Source organism: Molothrus aeneus, chromosome 2 (genome assembly GCF_037042795.1).
Source record: "Molothrus aeneus isolate 106 chromosome 2, BPBGC_Maene_1.0, whole genome shotgun sequence".
Lineage (NCBI taxonomy): Eukaryota > Metazoa > Chordata > Aves > Passeriformes > Icteridae > Molothrus > Molothrus aeneus.
Genome location: NC_089647.1, coordinates 98,466,663 through 98,490,423, shown reverse-complemented (window position 1 = coordinate 98,490,423; position 23,761 = coordinate 98,466,663). Strand labels below are relative to the sequence as shown.

Below are 23,761 nucleotides of genomic sequence, written 5' to 3'. Positions count from 1 at the left end.
TGTCAACTAAATATCAGTTCTGGCAACATTTTCTATTCAATTTGGAATGACTGGATTTTAAAGTAATGTGCATCATGGAGTACATGTACATCATGGAGTATAACATCAAAGAGGTATAAATTCTAGGCTTTGACAGTTTCCACAAATGAAGTTCAGGATCTTTTGTTAAGGATCATTTGATCATGTGCATCATAACAATATTTAAGGGAGAGTAGAGCTAAACAGTTTCTTGGAGAAGCTTGTTGTAAACCAGAGAATTGCTCATAGCTATGGCATTTTTCAGGCACTGCCAGAAGTAGGGCTGAGACTGAGGATTAGTTGGCCATTCCAGGACTGAACTTTTGCACAGCCTCTTCCTCAGACGGACATAGCGGGACTTCTGCAAAACCTTCTCAAGAAATATCAAGATAATGACATCCATTTTTTCATCCAGGAGCCGCTGATGAGCCATATAAAATGTTGTCTTGAAGCGGCCACTTTTAATGTACCTGTTGGTCAGCACAAATATGGTCTTTTTGCTCAGCTGAATGCTCTGGGAAAGGTTGTCAAAGACTGGCTGTCCTGGGAGCCAGTCCCTTCCTTCCAGGCATAAATTGAACTGCCTGGCTTTTTGGTTTTCCAGCCTTTCTACCAGCTCTTGAAGCACCCACTCATTCACAGCTGGGTCTTCACTGTCATAGGCAATAAAGGCGTCGTAGCAAGCAGCTGGAGAAGACAAGCGCCGATAGCCCTTCAGCCTGGCAGTGCAGTAATGGTAGCTGTACCACACATCCCAGAAGTACAGATGGCTCATCACTGGGATCACCATTAAGGCAAGGATGGCTGAAGCTGTCAGAGCATAAAGGATCAGATATGATGTGTTCAGCTCACAGGTGTACAGATCCAAGAAAACCACGCTCCTTCCCTTATGTGCCCCTGGGCCAGCACAGGTGACGTCAGTGGCCAGAAGAGGAATGGTCACCTGCGTCCGATTGATCCACCAGACAAACCACACAGCCTCACAGTTACACTTGAAAGGATTGCCGTGCAAAAGCAGCATCTTCAGGTTGTTAATGACATTTTCAGGAAAGCTAGATCTCTTAATTATTTCAATCTTGTTTAAGCTGAGGTCCAAATACCTCAGTTTAAAAGCACCTCTGAGAAAATGCTTGGTTAGCATTTGAATGCGATTGTTTCGGAGCATCAGTTCTTGGAGAGATGAAGAGCAATTGGACAGTTCTCGTGGAACATTAGTCAGAAGGTTATTGCTCAGGTCCAGAGTTACTAGGTTCTTCAGAGAGTGGAGGTTTCCCCAGATAAACGTCTTCAGTCGATTATTTGTTAAGTTAAGGATCTTGAGACTGGGAGGCATTTCTCCAAAAACACTATGAGGCAAAAAACTGAGTGAGTTGAAGGAAATATCCAATTCTTCCAGGCTGGTCAGATTCTTGAAGAAGGACAAGTATCTAGAATTGCCATCCACCCATAAAGCATCTAAACGATTGCCTCTGAATTCTAAAATTCGAAGAGATTGACTTTCCATTCCTGTATCAATAGTGGTAGAAATGTCATTCTCATTCATCATCAGCTTCCTCAAATGGGCTAGGTTTTTAATAAAACTAAGCAACTGAGTAACACCTTCTGTCATAAAATAATGCTGGTTATTGCTCAGATCTAGAATTTCTAAAAGTTTGAGTTCTTTGAAAGCAGTTTGGTATAGCAAATCGACCCTGTTGTTAGAAAAATCCAGATATTTCAATTCAGACAAGGAAGAGAATTCACTTCCATTTAAAGTTTGACTTATTGCATTATCTGACAAGTTGAGACATTTGAGGGAGCTAAGTCCCTGGAAGTCTGAGGGGTTAACAAAAAATACATTGTTTCTGCTTAAATCCAGAGTTTTTCCATAGTTAAGGCAATCTTCCTTAACTAAAGACTGGTAGGAAGAAGCCTCTATGTCTTTGGAACGGCAACTTCGCTCATACTCATCATACCTGAAATAATGCATCTCTTGTTGTACTTGCCTGTTGAATTGCTCAAGTGAAATGCCAGGATTAGAGCAAAATCCACAGAAGTTGCTTTCCCCTGAAGAAGGAGAAATTTTATTCACTGAGAGGTCAATGAACTTAAGAGCTGGGAATTCTTTAAACACTGTCATGTCTGCAACTTTAATAAAATTAGTCCCGAGATCCAACATCGTTAGATTCCTAAGACTGAGCAGTGGATGTAGATCTCGTGCCCTCAGTTCTTTAAAAACATAACCCTTGAGCCTCAGGGTTTCCAGGTTAGAGAGGGAGGAAAATGTCTTAGAAAGATTCAAGTAGGGAGAATACACCTTCAGCTCAAAGTTAAAGGACAGATCAAGCTGCACAAGGCCAGGGAGAAATGTCAAGAACTGAGCATCTCCAATCTCCTTCATGAGGAAATTTTGGGAGAGGTCAAGTTCTTTGAGATTCTTGATGCTTTTAAACCAGCTGCTGGGTATGCTCTGAAGAGAGTTACTGTGAAGCCGCAAAATCCTTAAATTTTCCAAGGAGTCAAAAGCCTTTGGATGTATCTGAATCGAGCTCCTGGGACAGGGAATGCAAGGATATGGGGCATTATAGCAACGTGGGCAATTGCCACTTAGGTCAAGAATTTCTAGGTTGGGAAGGCCACTTAAATCCTGTTCTTGAATCTCTTGAATCATGTTGTTGTAAATATACAATTCCTTTAGAGTAGATGACAAATTGGGTGGGACTTGTGTTAAGTTATTGGACTTCAGGGATAGAATTGTCAACTTTTTCAGTGCCAGGAAGGCTGTTTCCTCAATTTCAAATGAAACATTGCATGGATTGCGGTAGTAACAGTTCTGTCCAAGATACAATACCTCTATGTTTGCTAGCTCTGAGAAGCTGGCTTTTTGGATAGAAAAGATATGGTTTGCTTCCAGGCTCAGCAAGGTTAAAGTAGCAGGAAGACCTCGGGGTATTTCTGCCAGCTGGTTTGCATCCAAATACAATGACTTCAGTCTTGTCAGGGCAGCAAAACTGCCATTCTCAATTTTCAGTGGGCTGGTGCACACATTATTTTTGGGCCCCAGTTTGACAGGCACACAGTTGCATCTGAAGTCAATCTCCTGGAGGTTTTCAAGACGATCAAAGGATGTTGGGTAGATGTGGGGAATATGGTTAATACTCAGGGTAAGGTTGGTAGCATTCCCAGGGATCCCTCTGGGGACTTCTGTAATGCGCCGGTCGGTGCAGTCCACTGTCACAGTATCTTCTGAGGATTTAACATCACAGGGTAAAGTTTTGGGAAACCAAGCCCCTGACAGCAGCATTGGGAATATGAAGAGCAAGATAAACGGCAATGCATTTGACATCTTTGCACAAGGTACCTAAAACCAAGGAAAAATGGAGGTATTAGTTTAATGCAATGGGAATATTTCATCTATACTCTGGGTCAGACTAACTATACATCTAAATTCTGGTTCTTGTCTCACACTGACCAGGAATAAATGTGCAAGTAGGATTAGAAGTTTCAGGAGACATACACTGGTGTTTCCTTTCTTTTCTTTTTCCCAGGGGACACAGCATTTTATGCATGTGAAGAACGTTATGAGACTAATGAAAGAGTTTCTAGCCTAGCCAAATGGCCCCTGATATCCAAGCAATTGCCTGTCTTCATCTTTTATGGTGGAGCAATGTACCCCAGGGCCAAGAACATTGGCCAAGGTAAGTGCCCATGGAGCATAGCAGAGAGCTGATAGGGAAACCATAGAGGCTCCTTGCGCTGCCAGACATTTTGCTCCATCACGTGGGTACCCTTTACTGTGCATCTGACAATGCACACCACAGTAGACCATGAAATGCTGGCTGTCACCAGCCATGGACACCGAACCTGCAGTCAGAGAGGGCAGTACTAGCAGCCACTGCACATCAAAGTCCACCTTTAAAACAAGGAAGATGTAGGAATGAGGCCTACAGCCATGAGATATGCTTTTACATATGTGGTAAGGGGATTTCCATGAGATCTGTGGTTAAGGGCTTACTCTGGGCATGATGGTGTGCTGAAGTGTGATACGTTATCAGGCAGAAACAAGTAACCCTTTTACCCTCAGTCAGCCAGGTAGAAGAGGAAGTGATGCTAAAGTTTCACAATTCTGTACTTTCCTTGTGCAAGACCTAAAGTCTTTGTAATCGCTTTGTTGCTCTTGGTATCCCTCATTTACATAGAAGGGGCTTCTCTCTGTCCCCATTAAAGACGGCAGTAACAGAATATTTGACCACAGTCTCGCTTCCACTTCTCCCAAAAGTATAAACTAGCATTTGAAATCTTCATTGGCAGACGATGAGAATACAGCCATTTACGTACCAGTCAATGGAGTTATTTCTCTCTCTTCACAAAACTAGGGATGCTTCTTTGGTAAGATTTGCACTGGGAGCACTTACATAGCACTGTACATTTTTATGTTGCAAGTCTAGTGTATTTATTAATTATCCAATAAATTGCATTGTTGGTGAATCTGTGTTCATGGAAGTTCTTATTGAACTAAACCAGACTTGTAGTGAATAATCAGTAATACTCCCAACTGGTGAATCTGTTCAGGAATGAGATGAGGCTAGTAGTGTAAATCAGACTATTGTTGCATCTGGGAACCTGACCAGACTTAGTAGTATTTAATTGGCTCAAATCAGAAATTAAGCCCAAACACACCCAGCCCCTCTGATTTCTGTGGACCAGCTGGAAAGCAAGGGAAGTTATTTTATGCCAAAGTGCTGCATACTTAATGCAACAGGAGGAAAAGCTAATTAGATTCAACCTTTAAAGATGTGATAATCCAAAATAAACACTGTCCAAGCATTAGAGCATGACATGGGCAAGGTATGATTGCAGTCTAGACTGAGGACACAAAACATGAACAAGACTTTCTACATGAACTTGTATGCAGCCATTGCACTCAGACCCTTAATTTTTGGTGCTTACCCAAGTTGCTTACTTTATTGTCATTAACCTAGGCTGCACTGACATTCAAGAGAGGAAGGGGAGAAGGAAGAGAGAGACTGAGAGATCCCTCTCCAGCTGCTGCTTGGCTCTGAAGACTGAGAGAGCTCTGGCTTACTACACACCAGAGAGTAATGCTGCACATTTAGGTGCCTGTAAATAGGTGCAAAGAATCCAGTGTTTGAAAGTTCTCATGAATATACTTGTAAGTTTCTCATGTAGTTCAGTTTTTTAGGGACCTAAGTGTGGTTGCAGAGCCAGCCTACCTTTTTGTGCTTCACTTCTTTGTATAGTCTTCCCTTTCCTGATAATCTTTTTAATGCATTAACTATTTGAACTGTATAGAGTTACAGTCTGCTGCTGAATCTGGATATTCACATGTGTAAAACCTTGCATCCATTATAGTACCAGAAAAAACCAAAAAGACTTCTAAAGAAGAGCAAAAAGCAATGCTGTCTTGTGCAATGTGTTTGCAACGAGAGGCTTGCTTAATAGTACAGCTAGAGTTTGGGAGCTGTTCTTTTCTCTGTGATCTACGCTTGGCTTTATAAGAAGTTTGAAAAGGACTAATCTACTGATCTTAACTGGCATGTGCATAAAATCTTAATGATTTAGGGTGTTCTTCAAATATTCAGCAACAGTACAGCTATGTGTTTCTGAAGGAAGGTTTTCTGCTGGGGTTCCATGTATTTGTTCATGGGGGAAAAGCTAGAGGAACACCTCAGAAGTTACAGCAAGTAGAAAATATATTATGCTCATTCTGAAGTACAGGAGTACAGATAAATCCTTTCCTTTCATAATTCTCTGCAGCTTCTAACCATAACAGTAAACTGAACCATTTGGAAAACAGAGAAGCAGAATATTTTCTTGAAAATCTTCCACAACAATTCCAGTCAAAATTGTCTATGAGTAAATTTAAAATAAAAGTTTAACATACCATATTCTTTGCGCTTCTAGGTCTGACAGATTAGATTCTGGAAGAAACCATAAACTGGAGCAGAAGAGAACAGCATCAAAGTGGTTTCCAGTGGTTCATCTGCGGAATGTGATTTGACATAACTCACTCAAGACAACAGTAATCTACACTGCATCTTCTTTCTCTTCATCTGAACACCAAAGGAACACAGCTTCAAAATCCTTAATGAGAGAGTATGAGATTAATCAGCTAGGAGAGACAAAGGCATCAGGAAAGGGTAATACTCATGTGATCAACAAAGTTTGCAGAAGCTCAAGTTCCTTTTTTTTTCCTTTTTTAAATGTAAGCTGCATGAAGGGAGACAAAAATTGTTAATTGACATGGAAGTTTAGTAATTTTTATAATTGTTATTTGGGATTTATTTCTGCAGTTACTAGCTTCAAGGATTCAGATCTTTCTAAGGATCACTTGTGCACTAATACGAGCAGACAAATCTCTTAAGCGGAATACTTTATGTAGAGGTCTGGAAGAAATGTCTGTTAAGTGAAAGGAACTTGGGGAAGGGAACCAAAACCAAGACAAAAAGGATAAGGACATAGGTAACAAAGAAGTGAAAACTCTGTGGAAGTGTGTGCACATGTTGGATTGTGAATGATTTTTTCAGGTAACCAGCCATATCCATGGTACTGTCACTGGGACAGGAGGTGCTTAGTGTCCACTTTGCTTGCATGAAGGTTTTCTAAAACACAACATCCAGTCACCCAACCTTATAATTTTTGACAGGTGCTCCCTCACAATCTATGACTGCAAACTGTGGAAATTTTAATAGCTGTACCAACACTTAGCAGTTTCTTTTGCTCTCAGGTTGATCTTTTTTTTTGTTTGTTTTAATATTAGGAACTTGTTGTCAACCAACTAAGAGCTCAAGGAGTTTCAATTCTATGTAAAATGAAACTGCAACTTTAGCTGAGTGCTAGTAAAATGCAGAGCCCTCCTTATCTTTATTTAGTTTTTACCTATGAAATGTGGGAAGCAAAATACAGCAATAATTCACTTCAGAGATTGAGGTAGGGTAAATGGAGAGGAGTTTTCAGAAATATAACTTGAGTTTTAGAGGCACAGGGAGTTACCGGTTTACTGATTTTAAAAGTTCAGTTTCCCTCAGAAGTTGCACAAAATCTCTTGCCTCCTCTGAAACACAAAGAAACTGAAAGCAGAAAAGTGCTTCCTACTACATCTCATGTTAGGGGAGGATCTACTGGTAAGAGTAAATGTATATTACGGCTGTTGTGAGTGAGGAAAATAATTTAAAATAAAGCAGGAGTCCTTAATTGTCTTAATCGAACATCTATAAATTTGGTTGACAGTTGGCTTGTAATCAGATTGGTGAACTCATATATCCCTTTTTTTTCCCTTTGTCTACAGGAGGTTGCTTTATGTCAATTGTCAAAATCAAGATTCCACTGTGTTTATTTTAAATCTTAATAAGTTTACTCAGAGTCTTAAGGTCTTGCTGCAATGTCTTTTCTCCAAAGTGCTGACCCTGATTTCAAGAATAAGGCTACAACTCCATCTATTCCTGATTAATACAATGCAGCATTACATGGCATAATTTGGCCACAAAATTGTTCAAGAAAGCCAGTTATCTTGCTCAGTTTTTGAAATACATAAGTTGAATTTTCAAACTGAAGTTGCTGATAGGCATTGCAGAAATGTGTTTGCAACACTAAAAATAACCAAAAAATAAATAGAAGACAGCACGTGAGGAGATTGGCCTACAACAAGGGCAGAGGAAGCACTCAGGGAAGGCTGGTGAGGGAGGACACGCTGACAGATCTGCATTAAGAGCCTACCCAAGCTGCCCAGGTTGCTGACATATGGCTGGGGGAGCCACTAATACCACAGAAACAGACACTGCCTTTTCTGAAAGCTCAGGCTGCCCTAGGCTACCTCAGTACCAGGACTGACTGTTTGGTTTACAATAGGTTAAAATTGTTTGCTCAAAGAAAGGTGCCCAGCACTCTTGTTTTTGAAACTGAGTTACCTTCAAGGGAGACAGAAGGCATCCTGGAATAGCTGAAATAAGATGGAGCTATTTTCCAAGGTCTCCAGGGTCAACACCGTAGCTGTGTCCCTTCTGCTTGCCCCTTCCTCATGGGCAGATAAGACAAGAGTAGCCACAGATATCATTCCTTCTTTTCTCTGAGGGATGATGAGGAGAAGTGCCAAGGCAGTAATGCTGGAAGTGATGGTGCATGGCAATGGAGAAAGTGGTGGCAAATCATAAAACTGGCAGGTTCAGAGGAAGTTTGGCACCTGTAAGTGGGATATCCTCAAATCCTGCTTCTTACTGATGACATTGCTAGCCTTTTTTCATATTTCATGTAGGTAATCCTGCCATGGTTTATGAAGTCATCTTCAGGCAAGAGCACTGAGGGAGCACTGGAGCAGCCCCTGCAGGACAACGTGGAACTCAGACACTGCTGGACCCAAACAAATCACATACCAGGAGAGCAGCTCCATATGAAAGAAAGGCTTAAGATTATGGCAGGCAAGCTACTGTAACACAGCTCATATTAGACATGTATGCATACCAATTTATGGAGTTTTAAAGATCGGAAGACATAATTTTTTCATTTATTTTAGACCTTAATACTGCCTTTTTGACAACCATTTCTATCTGTGAGGGATACTATTCAATAGAGATTATTTTGATTCTAATGTCATGAACTACACTTGAAATGGATTGATTTCTTGTCTCCCTCTATGTATGTATATTTATAAATGACAAACAACTATATGCAATAGGAATGTATTTTGTATCGTGTATATATTGCGTGTTATCCATATAGTTGCAGATACACCGTAGCACAAACGTTTTTACTCGTTTAACCAAGTCCAGAGCCATGCCATTTACCGTGGTGCAGGATTCCCCTCCCAGCCTTGTGACCTTCCTCCCTGGTTGCTCTGGAGCCTGTCCTTGTGACCTTCCTCCCTGGTTGCTCTGGAGCCTGTCCTGGAGGCAGATTTTCCCTTTCACACCACTGTTCTCTGAACCCTACCCCTGCAAGCCTTGTTGGGACCTGGGGTCTCCTCAGAGCTGAGTGGCATTGGCATATGCCTCATTCTTGCCTTCCCTGAAAAGTCACTTTAGAAGTGAAGTGTTGATGTGTGCCACTGCCACCAGTACACCCTGCTTCAGCCCCTGCTCATGGATTTAGTTAATGCCAGTTCATGAGGCAAGCAGCCATCACCTGTCACTGAGTGAATCACATCTTCATTACCCTTCACCTCATTCTCAGGCCCTGAAGGTTCTGTGAACCCAGAAGAAAACCCGGACAAACCATTTTTTCTTCTCCCTCCCATCCTCAAGGTTCCTGGGCATCAGGTGACTGCTCCCCTCCTTACTGTCCTGGAGGGTCCCAGGCCCCTGGCCACCAGGCCCCCATGGAAGAGGGAGGTGAAGTGCAGAAGCCCACGGTCTAGAGATCCAACCAGTTATGAGGCATAAGGGGGGGACCTGACCCAGAGCTGCTGCTGGACAGACAGTGAAACCCATCAACCTCCGGTAGCAGGGATGCCTCCACCATTGTTTGGACCCTCTGAGGATGGGAGGGAGTTACTTATTCTTTTATATGTTTTGAGAGTCTAATTATAATTGCTATATTGATAGAGCAAAGGATGGACTAAGATTTGACTTGCTCTGCACAGGGTTCAAGTCAATAAAATCAATTCTGTATTACACTACTGACAACTTACAAAAGTTGTTTTGTAGAAATCCTGTGGCATTTTAATAATAATAATTGATGTGCTATATAATCACAACATCTTATCAAAAATTCTTTAATTGTAACTACAATACAGCACCATCATAATTTTGCCAAAGACTAGCTCTTCCTGTAGTGTTGGATGAAAGCCATCCACTATGAATCTTACTAATAAGAGCAGATATCTATGTGTATGCACATGCATGGGGGCACAACACCTAATCTGAGCAGGGAATTCAGCAAGTCTCTATGATTTGCCTATTCTGTACAATTTCTTTTATTTTTTGCCTTCTTTTACATTTTCTTACAAGTATAGCTCAACAAAGGCCTGTAAAAGCCATGAGTATCCACAATCACATCTCATTTGTCACAACAACCATACTGGGTCTGGCTGAGATGGGGCCTGTTTTCTCCATAGCAGCCCTGTGGTACCCTGGTACAGATTGGTGACCAAGGCAGTGTGGGTTACACACCAGCATGTGGGAATTTGCAGAGCCTCAAGGCCTTCTCCACTGCTCACACTGGTGAGTAGGCTGTGGGTGAGCCAGAGTCTGGGAGAGGGCACAGCCACAATTACGGAGCTCAGCTGACTAAAGGCATAACTCATGCTATTAAGGTTCTATGGGCAGCAATAAAACTGGGGAGGGGTGGCATGATGTGGATTTAGCTAAAGCAGGCATCATTCGGAGCCTAGCTGGGCACTGGTCTGCTGCCAGGAGGTGGTGAGTGATCACTTTTGCATCATTTGCCTTTTTCTTTTTCCCTTAACTTACTAGCCTGGCTTTATCTCTGCCCAGGAGCTTTATCTGCAACCAAGAGCTGCTCTGAAGCTGCCCTCCTGATCCTCCCCCTAGCCTGGATGTGGATAGGTGGGCCTTGGCTGCCAGACACGCTCAGCTGCCACTCAGAGACCACAGAGCACCAGCACTGACAGCCGACACCTGACAAATGACTGAGAGAGGGACTTGTACAGTGAAACATGCCCAGGTTTCATTCCCCATAGTCACTGCCTCAGAAACAGCCTCTGAGTGTTTGACATTTAAAACCCCTGGAGTCTATGACAAGAGCTTCCAGCAAAGCTGCAAACATCAAATACTCTTACCAAGAAAGCCAAAAATGTGGCTTTTGCACCAGGGCAGTGGAATGATTAAAAGTAAGGCTTACAGACTAAATCAGCTAAATCCTCCAATTTCGGCTATGCAATGGAGTATATTTTCAGTTATCTCAAAAGAATGCTGCAGAGAGAGGAATGTTTCCCACCAGGCTGAATTGACAGATCTTCAGACCAGAATCCAGGCATGGACCAGGGAGCATAGAGAATTAAACACCAAACCCCTCAACATTTTCTGTTCTCATGGCTTTAAATTCCATCAAAATGGAGGCAGTTCTCACAGAGCTGTTGGAAGTCACCTGTAACTCCTCAGAAGCATTTTGGGCACACATACAGTAAGATTAGTTCTGCAATTCTGCTTAGTTCTGCTCTTTCCTCCATCTCATCAAATATAGTTGAGTGGGTTTGCTTCCAACAATCTGAGAAATACAAATTTCCACTGCTCATGAAATGCAACTCAGATTCCCAAGGAAATTTAAACATTGTGTCCCTACTGTCAGACCATAAAAAACAAGAGAAGGGTGATCTTATTATGAAGATGTTTACCAGTCCGGTGTGATTAACAGTTCATCCTTATGTTCAAGACAGCTGCAGCATGATTTATGAACAAGGTTTGTATGATAGTCAATGTTCTATTTGACTTGTTTTAATGTTTCTCTATTTGACTTGTGCAGGCCACAATCTGCATAAGAAGAGTCTCAAAAGAACAGAAGCTCAAGCAACCTCTGGGCACAAGTAATTTTGAAGCTTTATTTACAGTACTTGTGCACAGGGAAGGCAAAAAATTCAGCACTTTATTTGAAACAAAGATCTGATATACAAAGCAACTGAACTGATATAGTGCCTTAAATGCCTTTAGTGTAGTGCTCAGGTGTAAACTTTGGTATAATTATGTGGCCCCAGACTTCAGGATTATTAACAGATTAACTGCAAAGTAATGTGGGTTAAATGATCTTGCTTTTAAGAAATTTCTTTACCAAATAAAACAATACTGTTGATTCATTGTGTTATTGTGTTAAAACACAGTTATAGGCTCGTCAGGAAGGACAGGCAGTGGAGGGAAGTCAGGGAATGGCTCTTTATCTTAGGGAGGGGTTGGTGATGATGTGTTGAGAGTCTCTGGGAAGGATGAAGATGTGTATTGTTGTGGGAGTATGCTATCAACCACCCATCTGGGACCATGACACTAAGGAATTACTCCAAAAAGAATTAAAATATCTTTAGGTCAGCTATCCTTGTCCTTATAGGTGACCTTAACTTCCTAGACCTGAATTAAAAACACTATACAATGGACACAAGCAGTCTTGAAGCATGTTGAAGATGATTTCTTGGTGGAGATAGTAAGGGAACCGACTAGGGAACGTGCCCACGTAGATTTGTTGTTTGGAAGCAGAGAGGGATTCATGGACAAAGTGGTGATTGGTGACTGTCTCAGTCACAATAAGCACAAAGTAGTTGAACTTCAAATCATTGGTTTACAAACACAACCATAAGAAATCACAGCATCATAAAATAATTAAGGTTGGAAAGACTGTAAGATTATCAAGTCTAATCATCAACCTAGCACCATGGCCATGTTCAACATTAAAACATATCAAGTGCCATATCCATGTGTTTTTTAAACAATTGTGAGGATGGTGACTTCACCACTTCCCTGGGCAGTCTGTTCCATTGCTTGACAACCCTTTCCATGATTTTATTTTTCCTAATATCTAATGTAAACCTCCTCTGATGCAACTCCAGTCCATTTCCTTTCATCCTGTCACTTTCTACATGAGAGAAAAGACTGACTCTCACTGAGTACAGCCTCCTTTTGGGTGGTGGTAGAGAGTGATAAGGTTTCCCTGAGCTGCCTTTTCTCCTGGCCAAACAATGCTATGGAGAATTGTGTAAAAGGATTTACTAAACTCTAGAGAGAATTGTGTAAAAGGATTTACTAAACTCTAGATAGACAACATCCACAGCCTTTCCCTCATCCTAAGCAGGTCATTTTGTCACAGAAGGAGAACAGGTTGGTCAAGGAAGACCTGCCTTTCATAAACCCATGCCAGATGGACCTCATACCCTGGTTTTCCTGTACTTCTTGCATGATGGCATTCAAGATGATCAGCTCCATGAACTTCACTGGCACCGATGTCAGGCTGACAAGCCTTTAGTTCCCCAGATGCTCCTTCCAATGTTAAAATAAAATCAAAACATCCACTCTTCTAAACAGGCCCTGATCTTTCTCTTGCTTCTGTTGTAAATCAATAACACCACTATGATAATTTGGAGGGAAAAAAAATCCTTATTGTCTGTAATATTATATGAGCATTAGTTTTCTTGTTTGTTTTTGTGTTCTTGTCTGTCTGCATGCCTACTAAACTAAATCAAAAAGGGACTATTTAAAGAAAGGACAAGACAGAAGACCTAGGCAAGGAACTGCCAGAGGCACCTGAGTTTACAGAATCATAGAATGGTTTGGGTCAGATGGGATCTGGAATATATCTAGTTCTTTGTCTCTTTGGTTTAATTGAATTTCTCCATCTGCCTTGCGCCTCTCCCTCTGCCCATGTACTGGCCTCTCCTTCTTCTTGTACCCATGCACAAGGAATCCCTTTATCTTATACAGCCTACAAGATCTTCTGAACTCATACGTCTCAATTTCAGTCCACACACATACTTCCAAGTCTCTTCAGATTTGTGATCTTTTTAACTGAGCAACATGGGAGAGTTCTGTACCAGACCCAAGCCCCTGACATCATTCTCAACAGAATTTGCTTTCCCCAGTTTCCCCAGTCAGACAGAAGTGGTAGACTCAGAAGCTGTAAGCCTAAGATGAAAAGATAAGAAATCTTTTATATTCCCAACTTCTAAGTTCAAAGAATGAGCTTTTTTAAAGCTATTTCTGGACACAAATGTGCCAGTGATTTCTTTTCTTGATTTTCATAAATACAAAAAATAGATAAACTATACATTTTATTAAAATCCCATTTATTCCAACAGTGTCTGAACAGCAGCAACTTTAGGCATGGTCCAACCACTCCATCACTCTGCGTATTTAGCATGTTGACCAAGGGTCTAAGCCACACTTGTCCCAAACACAGGAGATGCTGGAGGCCTGTCGTGAATTAAAAGCTGGAAGTGGTGATTTTCTAGAACAATGACTTCCAGGGGGTAGTGCATAATTTCTTGCTGCACACTAAAAAGTGCCAAGCAAGGTGCATGTGTATCATAAAAACGTTTAAGGGAAAGAGTAGAGCTAAACAGTTTCTTGGAGAAGCTTGTTGTAAGCCAGAGGATTGCTCATAGCTATGGCATTTTTCAGGCACTGCCAGAAGTAGGGCTGAGACTGAGGATTAGTTGGCCATTCCAGGACTGAACTTTTGCACAGCCTCTTCCTCAGACGGACATAGCGGGACTTCTGCAAAACCTTCTCAAGAAATATCAAGATAATGACATCCATTTTTTCATCCAGAAGCCGCTGATGAGCCATATAAAATGTTGTCTTGAAGCGGCCACTTTTAATGTACCTGTTGGTCAGCACAAATATGGTCTTTTTGCTCAGCTGAATGCTCTGGGAAAGGTTGTCAAAGACTGGCTGTCCTGGGAGCCAGTCCCTTCCTTCCAGGCATAAATTGAACTGCCTGGCTTTTTGGTTTTCCAGCCTTTCTACCAGCTCTTGAAGCACCCACTCATTCACAGCTGGGTCTTCACTGTCATAGGCAATAAAGGCGTCGTAGCAAGCAGCTGGAGAAGACAAGCGCCGATAGCCCTTCAGCCTGGCAGTGCAGTAATGGTAGCTGTACCACACATCCCAGAAGTACAGATGGCTCATCACTGGGATCACCATTAAGGCAAGGATGGCTGAAGCTGTCAGAGCATATAGGATCAGATATGATGTGTCCAGCTCACAGGTGTACAGATCCAAGAAAACCACGCTCCTTCCCTTATGTGCCCCTGGGCCAGCACAGGTGACGTCAGTGGCCAGAAGAGGAATGGTCACCTGCGTCCGATTGATCCACCAGACAAACCACACAGCCTCACAGTTACACTTGAAAGGATTGCCGTGCAAAAGCAGCATCTTCAGGTTGTTAATGACATTTTCAGGAAAGCTAGATCTCTTAATTACTTGAATCTTGTTTGAGCTGAGGTCCAAATACCTCAGTTTAAAAGCACCTCTGAGAAAATATTTAGTTAATCGCTGAATGCGATTGTTTCGGAGCATCAGTTCTTGGAGAGATGAAGAGCAATTGGACAGTTCTCGTGGAACATTAGTCAGAAGGTTATTGCTCAGGTCCAGAGTTACTAGGTTCTTCAGAGAGGGGAGGTTTCCCCAGCTAAAACTCTTCAGTCGATTATTTGTTAAGTTAAGGATCTTGAGACTGGGAGGCATTTCTTCAAAAACACTATGAGGCAAAAAACTGAGTGAGTTGAAGGAAATATCCAATTCTTCCAGGCTGGTCAGATTCTTGAAGAAGGACAAGTATCTAGAATTGCCATCCACCCATAAAGCATCTAAACGATTGCCTCTGAATTCTAAAATTCGAAGAGATTGACTTTCCATTCCTGTATCAATAGTGGTAGAAATGTCATTCTCATTCATCATCAGCTTCCTCAAATGGACTAGGTTTTTAATAAAACTAAGCACATGAGTAACACCTTCTGCCAGAAAATAATATTTGTTATTGCTCAGATCTAGAATTTCTAAAAGTTTGAGTTCTTTGAAAGCAGTTTGGTATAGCAAATCGACCCTGTTGTTAGAAAAATCCAGATATTTCAATTCAGACAAGGAAGAGAATTCACTTCCATTTAAAGTTTGACTTATTGCATTACCTGACAAGTTGAGACATTTGAGGGAGCTAAGTCCCTGGAAGTCTGAGGGGTTAACAAAAAATACATTGTTTCTGCTTAAATCCAGAGTTTTTCCATAGTTAAGGCAATCTTCCTTAACTAAAGACTGGTAGGAAGAAGCCTCTATGTCTTTGGAACGGCAACTTCTCCCGTACACATCATACCTGAAATAATGCATCTCTTGTTGTACTTGCCTGTTGGATTGCTCAAGTGAAATGCCAGGATTAGAGCAAAATCCATAGAAGTTGCTTTCCCCTGAAGAAGGAGAAATTTTATTCACTGAGAGGTCAATGAACTTAAGAGCTGGGAATTCTTTAAACACTGTCATGTCTGCAACTTTAATAAAATTAGTCCCGAGATCCAACATCGTTAGATTCCTAAGACTGAGCAGTGGATGTAGATCTCGTGCCCTCAGTTCTTTAAAAACATAACCCTTGAGCCTCAGGGTTTCCAGGTTAGAGAGGGAGGAAAATGTCTTAGAAAGATTCAAGTAGGGAGAATACACCTTCAGCTCAAAGTTAAAGGACAGATCAAGCTGCACAAGGCTAGGGAGAAATGTCAAGAACTGAGCATCTCCAATCTCCTTCATGAGGAAATTTTGGGAGAGGTCAAGTTCTTTGAGATTCTTGATGCTTTTAAACCAGCTGCTGGGTATGCTCTGAAGAGAGTTACTGTGAAGCCGCAAAATCCTTAAATTTTCCAAGGAGTCAAAAGCCTTTGGATGTATCTGAATCGAGCTCCTGGGACAGGGAATGCAAGGATATGGGGCATTATAGCAACGTGGGCAATTGCCACTTAGGTCAAGAATTTCTAGGTTGGGAAGGCCACTTAAATCCTGTTCTTGAATCTCTTGAATCATGTTGTTGTAAATATACAATTCCTTTAGAATAGATGACAAATTGGGTGGGACTTGTGTTAAGTTATTGGACTTCAGGGATAGAATTGTCAACTTTTTCAGTGCCAGGAAGGCTGTTTCCTCAATTTCAAATGAAACATTGCATGGATTGCGGTAGTAACAGTTCTGTCCAAGATACAATACCTCTATGTTTGCTAGCTCTGAGAAGCTGGCTTTTTGGATAGAAAAGATATGGTTTGCTTCCAGGCTCAGCAAGGTTAAAGTAGCAGGAAGACCTCGGGGTATTTCTGCCAGCTGGTTTGCATCCAAATACAATGACTTCAGTCTTGTCAGGGCAGCAAAACTGCCATTCTCAATTTTCAGTGGGCTGGTGCACACATTATCTTTGGGCCCCATTTTGACAGGCACACAGTTGCATCTGAAGTCAATCTCCTGGAGGTTTTCAAGACGATCAAAGGATGTTGGGTAGATGTGGGGAATATGGTTAATACTCAGGGTAAGGTTGGTAGCGTTCCCAGGGATCCCTCTGGGGACTTCTGTAATGCGCCGGTCGGTGCAGTCCACTGTCACAGTATCTTCTGAGGATTTAACATCACAGGGTAAAGTTTTGGGAAACCAAGCCCCTGACAGCAGCATTGGGAATATGAAGAGCAAGATAAACGGCCATGCATTTGACATCTTTGCACATGGTACCTAAAACCAAGGAAAAATGGAGGTGTTAGTTTAATGCAATGGGAATATTTCATCTATACACTGGGTGAGGCCAACTATACATCTAAATTCTGGTTCTTGTCTCACACTGATGAGGAATAGGATTATGTACAGATGTGCAAGTAGGATTAGAGGTTTTGGAAGACATATGTTCTTTTTTCCCCTCAAATGCTTTTTTTATTATGTCCAAGAATTCTAGTATTAAAATAAATACCACTCTCTAAAAAAGGAATTATTAATAAAATATCTCCTGAAAAAGTGAAAAGGGGTGAATAAAGCCTCTGTCTCTATGAACATTCTTTTAAAAGGGAAAATAAGAGGCATTAAACATCCTGCAGATTGACTTTGCATAATAGCATGGATGAACACAGCTATTTTTTCAAATCGTATGCAAGATGGGTAAAATTTATATTCACTTAAAAGCTTGTGTAAACTTTCAAAACTTCACTAATGGGTGACTGATTTCCTAATTCAAATTTAACATTATCATAAGTACTCTTCCTCTAGTAAGTGTCAAAACGGATGTAGAGTTGACCTAAGCCAGTCAATGTCTTTATTTCAATAAAGTTTCATACCAGTTTGCATTTTCACTGCCCAGGAAGGGAAGAAGTATGAAAAAAAAAGTATCAATTTGACGTGGGGCCATAAAAATGCAAGTTTAAAATTGGGCATGTTCCATAAAAGCCTAATAATCAGACTGCATAACCAGAGCTAAAATCCCACAGGCATGTTAAGAAGCTTCTCAGGCATGTTAAGAAGCTTCTCTGTCTGTCGAGTCTTTGCTGACTTCATAGATTTGTGTGTATTATGGAAAAAGTTTTTAATATTTCACAACCTACTAGTTACTTCCTCAGCAGCAGTCAGTGTCAAGGAAACCCTGGCTGGCAGGCTGCCAGCTTGGCTTGTGTGGCACAGGCACAGGGGCCCTGACCATCTTGCTGCCTTGCCTAGCACTTAACTGTTTGTGTCTGGTGCTGGTCAAGTCACCCCACAAAAATCAACAGCCTCATTTCTCCCTTGAAAACTCAGTGGTGGAGGCTTGCATGGCACATAGAGGGTTTAAACAATGAGGATTGGTTATGTGTGGCATAATATTGATTAAATGTCATAACCCACGTTAAGACGGTGAAAATTGGATGATTTGGTAAAATGTTCAAGATACATGGAAATGTTTATATCTCTTTAGCTAGGACACAAGAACATACAGAGAACTGCCTAGCAGTCTGTGTGAACCCTGTTGAGTGTTGCCAAAGCTGTGCCTTGCAGGTGACATGGGCTTGGAGGTGAAGTGAGGCTTCCTCTTGCTCACCCTGTTTACTTTGAGCACTGTGTCGCCTGTACAAATTTGTGTTTCTGTGTTACCTTAGAGAACTACACTGATCTACCTCTGCATCTGTGTATCTGGAAGAGTGCTCTGGTGACTTGCAGGGCAGCAAATGTGAGAGAAGCCAGATCAGGTCTCACACAGATCTGCACTTCTGCTACTTTGACTCAACATCCAAATGGCATCACTTTGGTAATTCCTTCAGTCATCTTTGGAATTACAGAGCCCCAGTACAGAAGGAAAAATGTAAAAGTCCACTGCAGATCTTGACTTCAGTGTAACCTGATACAGTGACATGGTGTTGCAGTGCTACCACAGTTTCTTTGCCCATTCCCTGGAAGTGCTGTAGTGCTTTCTTCTTTTCCATAGATCCTCTGGGAAAAGACAAGGTAGCTAAATACCATGGCTGGTAGCCATGGCAGTCATTCATATAATTATTCAAGGAAGGCTCATTCAGACTAACCAGGCCATGTCTCTGTATTCATATTTTACTATCTCCAACTCTTGTGTTTTCATTTTCTAGGTATCAAATTAGCCATCATTGGCTTATTGGAATTCACTTAGGAAACTCACCCAGACAAAGATCACTGGGTAAGAGAGTTCAGTACAGTCTAGCCAATCCGCTTTAGAGCAGGATTAAGTTTTTTGATCTCCTGATCTAGAAAAGTATTTGGATAAAAATGATAAATGAGAATAATCAGAGTAAGTGGGGAGTGAATTTGGAAAAGATAAAAGGCATTAATTTCCTCTCACCACCCTATCTTTTCAGTAGAATCCTTTTTTCTCCAGTAATGCAGTCAGGGATGTGGAAAGGAGAAGGAAGGACTCTGCCATTGCTATTAAATTATATGGAAAATTGAAGGTCTTTCTTAGAGTGACAAGAGACACTGCCAAAGAAAAATCTGGATATATTATTGAAAAAAAATTGCCTTCCTTAATTCTTTCCCAGGGGACACAGCATATTATACACGTAAAGGATGTTAGGACACTAATGGAATACCAAAGAACGCCTATGCTACCATGGCCTGTAATGTCCCAGCAGCTGCCTGCCTCCATTTCCTGCATTAGCAGACCGATGGAGCCCAGAGTTAGTCTGGTTACCCAAGGCAAGTGCCCATGGAACACAGCAGCACTGAAATTTGAGTGGGAGAGAGAGAGAGGCCTCTCTGCAGGAACTGCTGGGTTTGAAGATCGAGGGAGATCTGCCTGAGTACACACCAAGCAGAGATCAATGCTGCCCATTTAGGTGCCTGAAATTAGGGGCAGTGAATCTGGGGTTTGAAAGTCTTCATGAATGTTTTTTTGAATATGTTTCCTAAGAAACGACTCTTGAGTCTTTTACAATGCTCAGGTTTTAAACTCTCACATATTTCAATATTTTAGGAACCTAAGTGTTGTTGCAGAGCCAGCCTAGCTACTACAATCTTTGTGCTTCATTTCTTTGTATATTCTCCCCTTTCCTGATAATCTTTTTAATGCATTAGCTATTTGAACTGTAAAGAGTTACATTCTGGTGCTGTATCTGGATATTCACATGTGTAAAACCTCATGTCCATTATAGTACCAGAACAAACAAAAAGACTTCTAATAAGAGCAAAAAGCAATGCTGTCTTGTGCAATGTGTTTGCAACGAGAGGCTTGCTTAAATGTACAGCTAGAGTTTGGAAGCTGCTCTTTTCTCTGTGATCTATGCTTGGCTTTATAAGAAGTTTGAAAAGAATTAATCTACTGATCTTAACTTGCATGTGCATAAACTCTAAATGATTTAGGGTGTTCTTCAAATATTCAGCAACAGTACAGCTATATGTTTCTGAAAGAAGTTTTTCTGTAGAGGTGCCACATGCATTTTAGGTTATGACAGGAGGAAAGGGAAGAGAAAAATAAACACATAAGAACTTAGAGCATTTTGAAAAGACATTCATTGCTCGTTCTGTAGCACTGATGTACAATAAGTTTTAATGCAAATGAATAATTTCCTTTCTGGTCATGATGCACTGCAATTTATAACCGTAACAGTAAACCGTACCATTTAGAAAACAGAAAAGCAGAATATGTTCTTGAAAATCTACAAAAGTTCTAGTCAAAGATACCTAAGAGCAATTTTAAAATGAAAGATTAACATACCATTTTCTGTGTGCTTCCAGGTCTGGCAGATTTGATGCTTGAAGAGACTATAATAACAGAGTAGAAGAAAACAGCATCCAAGTGGTTTCCAGCGGTTCAGCTGAGGTGCAGAAGAGAATGTAACATGACATAACTCACTCAAGACAACAGCAGAAATCACTACTCCATCACTATTTTTCACCTCAATTGCAGCTTGAGAAATAATTGAATGTGAAAGAACTGCTGCAACCTACTTCCTCTAACATTTTTACTTTAAACAACAGCATCTCATCTACTGCTCCACCCCCACAGAAATAACTGAGTACTCTTATTTTTTCTGCTTTAAAAAAATTCTTACATTACTCATACATCCACGTGCTTTTATTCTCATATGCTTCAATATGCTCTCTTCTATGCTACTTTTGAACAGTTTTCATTTCAAACTGTGTTTTACCTAGATACAGTTCCACACCATAAAAAACTATAAAAACTACTCAAAAAAAAAGGTTAACACCCAATCTATGGGGAATTCCAAAGGACAATTGTGAAATATTTGGCCACAAAGTTTAAGATCAATCAGCAAGGACAAAAATGTGTTACATAAGTCTGTCACTTCAGACTAAACTAAGATTTGAAGAAGCTCAAGTTCCTCCTTTCCCCCTCCCCCTCTTTTTGGTGTAAGCTGCATGAAAAGAGAGACAGAAGTTGGTTATTGATGTTAACAATAGTTCAGTTTTGGAAGTTTAGTCATTATTATTTGACATTCACTTCTGATGAGAACAGCTTCAAGAAGAGGGATGGCTCTAAGGTGAATACTCTATGGAAGAAATGTCTCTTAAGTGAATGGGACTTTGGGGAAGGGAAACAAACCCAATGAGGATAAAATAGATAGTGGCAAGGGCACAGGAAATGGCATACAACAAGGTCAAAACTGTGTGGGAGAGTGTAGAAGGGCCAAACCTTAAATAGACTTATGCTGATGACAATCCAGCATTTCACAGAACATGGCTTCTTTCAGACAGTAACTCCCTGTGCCTCCATACTTACAAGCCTCCATGCTCACCAGAACATGTTTATTAGGTGGAGTTTGTGGGGTTTTTTCATGCCTTCCTTTTCCACATATTTTTCTTTACATTTGAAATTGCAATTTATAATTTCTCTGACTATAGTGGAGCTGAGAAAGTCATTTCAGGTGATAGGAACCTGAAGAATAAACAGGGAAAGAATTTGTAATAATTCTTTCAAATTTCCTGTGTTTCGTGTCTGAGTCATTTAGACATAAAGAGGGAAGTTGTACAGCATCGTTACCATTTCAATCAAGGCCTAGAAAAGGGCTTATTAATTCAGGACTATATTTCTCACCTTTGTGCCTGAATCCTAGAAGCAATGCAATGCAGAATAATTCTTCTTTACTGATAACTGGATTTTGCTTTTCAAAAAGCACCGAGATTTTCATTGAGTGCTACCATAACTAACGCAAAAATCTTACTAAAATCCTGCTGTGTGTTGAAAAGCCATTAAAGAAATTTCTGATAGGAGAAAAACCTTCACTCTACACTAGCAAACACTCTACACTAGCTATTCTGCTCTGAATATTTCACTGTGGATGTGACAACAAAGGAAAGTTAGCTTCCACTCATATTATTGACCCTACAGCAAAGATAATGTGCTTAACTAATTATGAAAGAAGAGAATGATTTGACACAAGCTGGACTGTGTTGATTTCTTCAAATACCCAGCCATGACCCTGCTATGACAGCAACATCCCTACTCATGACACCAGAACATGAGTGTTTTGGTTGCAAGTGGGTTTCGTAATCCATGTCCAATCACCCAAACCAATAATTATTTGCGGGTGCATAGGGTCTTTGGAGACCTTCCTTGCAGTCTAAACCCACAAACTTCAGATATTTTAATATCTAGGCAGACACTCAGCATTTTATTTTGAAATAAGGCTGATTCTTCTTTATATTAGAAACTTGGTGTTACCCATCTAAGAGCACAGGAGTTTCAATTCTCTACAGAGTGAAACTGCAGGTTTAGCTAAACATTAATAGAAACACAGAGCGTGCTTTTGCGGCTTTTTCTTTTTTTCCTTAAACCTATGAAACGTGGAAAGCAAAATACAGAAATATTTTCCTTCAAAAGAGTGGTGAAAGTAAATGCACTGCAGTTCAGAACTCCAGAATATAGTTTGGTTTTTGGAGGCAGAAGGAGTTACTGGTTTACTGATTTTAAAAATTCAGTTTCCCTCAGAAGTTGCACATAATCTCTTGTCTCCTCTGAAACACAAAGTAACCTAAAACCAAAAAAGTACTTCCTACTACATCACATGTTAGGGGAGGACCCATTGGTAAGAGCAAATGTATATTGCTGCAGCTGAGTGAAGAATGTAATTTAAAAAAAAGCAGGAACCTATAATTGCTTTAGTCCTTCATCTATGAGTTTTGTCATCAGTTGGTTTGTGTAAGATTGGTGAATTCACGTTTCCTTTTTCCCCCCTTTGTCTTCTAAAAGAAAACTTACAGCAAATTGCTTTAACTTATTTATCAAAATTAGGATTCCACTGTGTTCATCTTAAATCTGGGTAGTTTATTGGCAGTCCTAAGGTCCTGCAGCAATGCCTTCTTTCTAAAGTGCTGACCCTTGTTTCAAGAATGAGGATACAACCTCACCTATTCATAGTTAATACAACATTCAGTCTAACATTGCATAATTCACCCATGAAATTATTCAAGAAAAGCAGTTATCTTGCTCAGTTTTTGAAATACATAAGTTGACTCTTCTAACTGATGTAGACAGATGTGCAAAAAGAACCAAAAAGAGAAATGGATAGCAAAATTGGGGAAATGATAACAAAATCACTTGCAGATGCCTTAAAGCTTCTGTATGTATGATCTGTGTATTTGATGTAAGCTCCTTGCTGACAGCCCTTGCAAAAATGTATTTGCAGGCACTAAAATGAACCAAAACAATAAACAGAAGGCTGGCATTGGAGGAGACTGGCCTACAACAAGAGCAGAGAAAGCACTCAGAGCTTGGTGACCATGGAGAAAATGACAAGGTCTAAAGACCAAACAGAAATTAATCTGGCTGCTGCAGAAAAAGAGAATAAAGTATTCCTATAATAACAACCAATACATCATTTGGTTGTTAGCATTAACAACCAAAGAAG

The 23,761-nt window shown here is 40.7% G+C and overlaps 2 protein-coding genes across 2 annotated transcripts; both read right to left on the bottom strand.

Annotated features, from left to right (window-relative positions):
• Positions 1 to 217: 217 nt before the first annotated feature.
• Positions 218 to 5,978, bottom strand: LOC136571416 (toll-like receptor 7). The gene is made up of 3 exons (XM_066571793.1): positions 5,928 to 5,978; positions 3,793 to 3,910; positions 218 to 3,360 (listed from the first exon to the last, which is right to left on the bottom strand). Exons 1-3 carry the CDS (start codon positions 5,976 to 5,978, stop codon positions 218 to 220), a joined length of 3,312 nt encoding a protein of 1,103 aa, XP_066427890.1.
• Positions 5,979 to 13,715: 7,737 nt separating this feature from the next.
• LOC136571273 (toll-like receptor 7) lies at positions 13,716 to 20,761 on the bottom strand. The gene is made up of 2 exons (XM_066571629.1): positions 20,608 to 20,761; positions 13,716 to 17,141 (listed from the first exon to the last, which is right to left on the bottom strand). Exons 1-2 carry the CDS (start codon positions 20,608 to 20,610, stop codon positions 14,001 to 14,003), a joined length of 3,144 nt encoding a protein of 1,047 aa, XP_066427726.1. The 5' UTR covers positions 20,611 to 20,761; the 3' UTR covers positions 13,716 to 14,000.
• Between the last annotated feature and the right edge of the window lie 3,000 nt (positions 20,762 to 23,761).

Bases quoted from the DNA above. Each gene is read 5' to 3' on its own strand.
- LOC136571416 (XM_066571793.1), bottom strand. From the start codon at position 5,978: ATGCTGTTCTCTTCTGCTCCAGTTTATGGTTTCTTCCAGAATCTAATC. The intron at 3,911-5,927 runs CAGACCTAGAAG...CTTGTTTTAAAG, and splicing joins TCTTCCAGAATCTAATCTGT to GTGGACTTTGATGTGCAGTG. The intron at 3,361-3,792 runs GTAAAGGGTACC...TTCCTTGGTTTT, and splicing joins TGTGCATTGTCAGATGCACA to AGGTACCTTGTGCAAAGATG.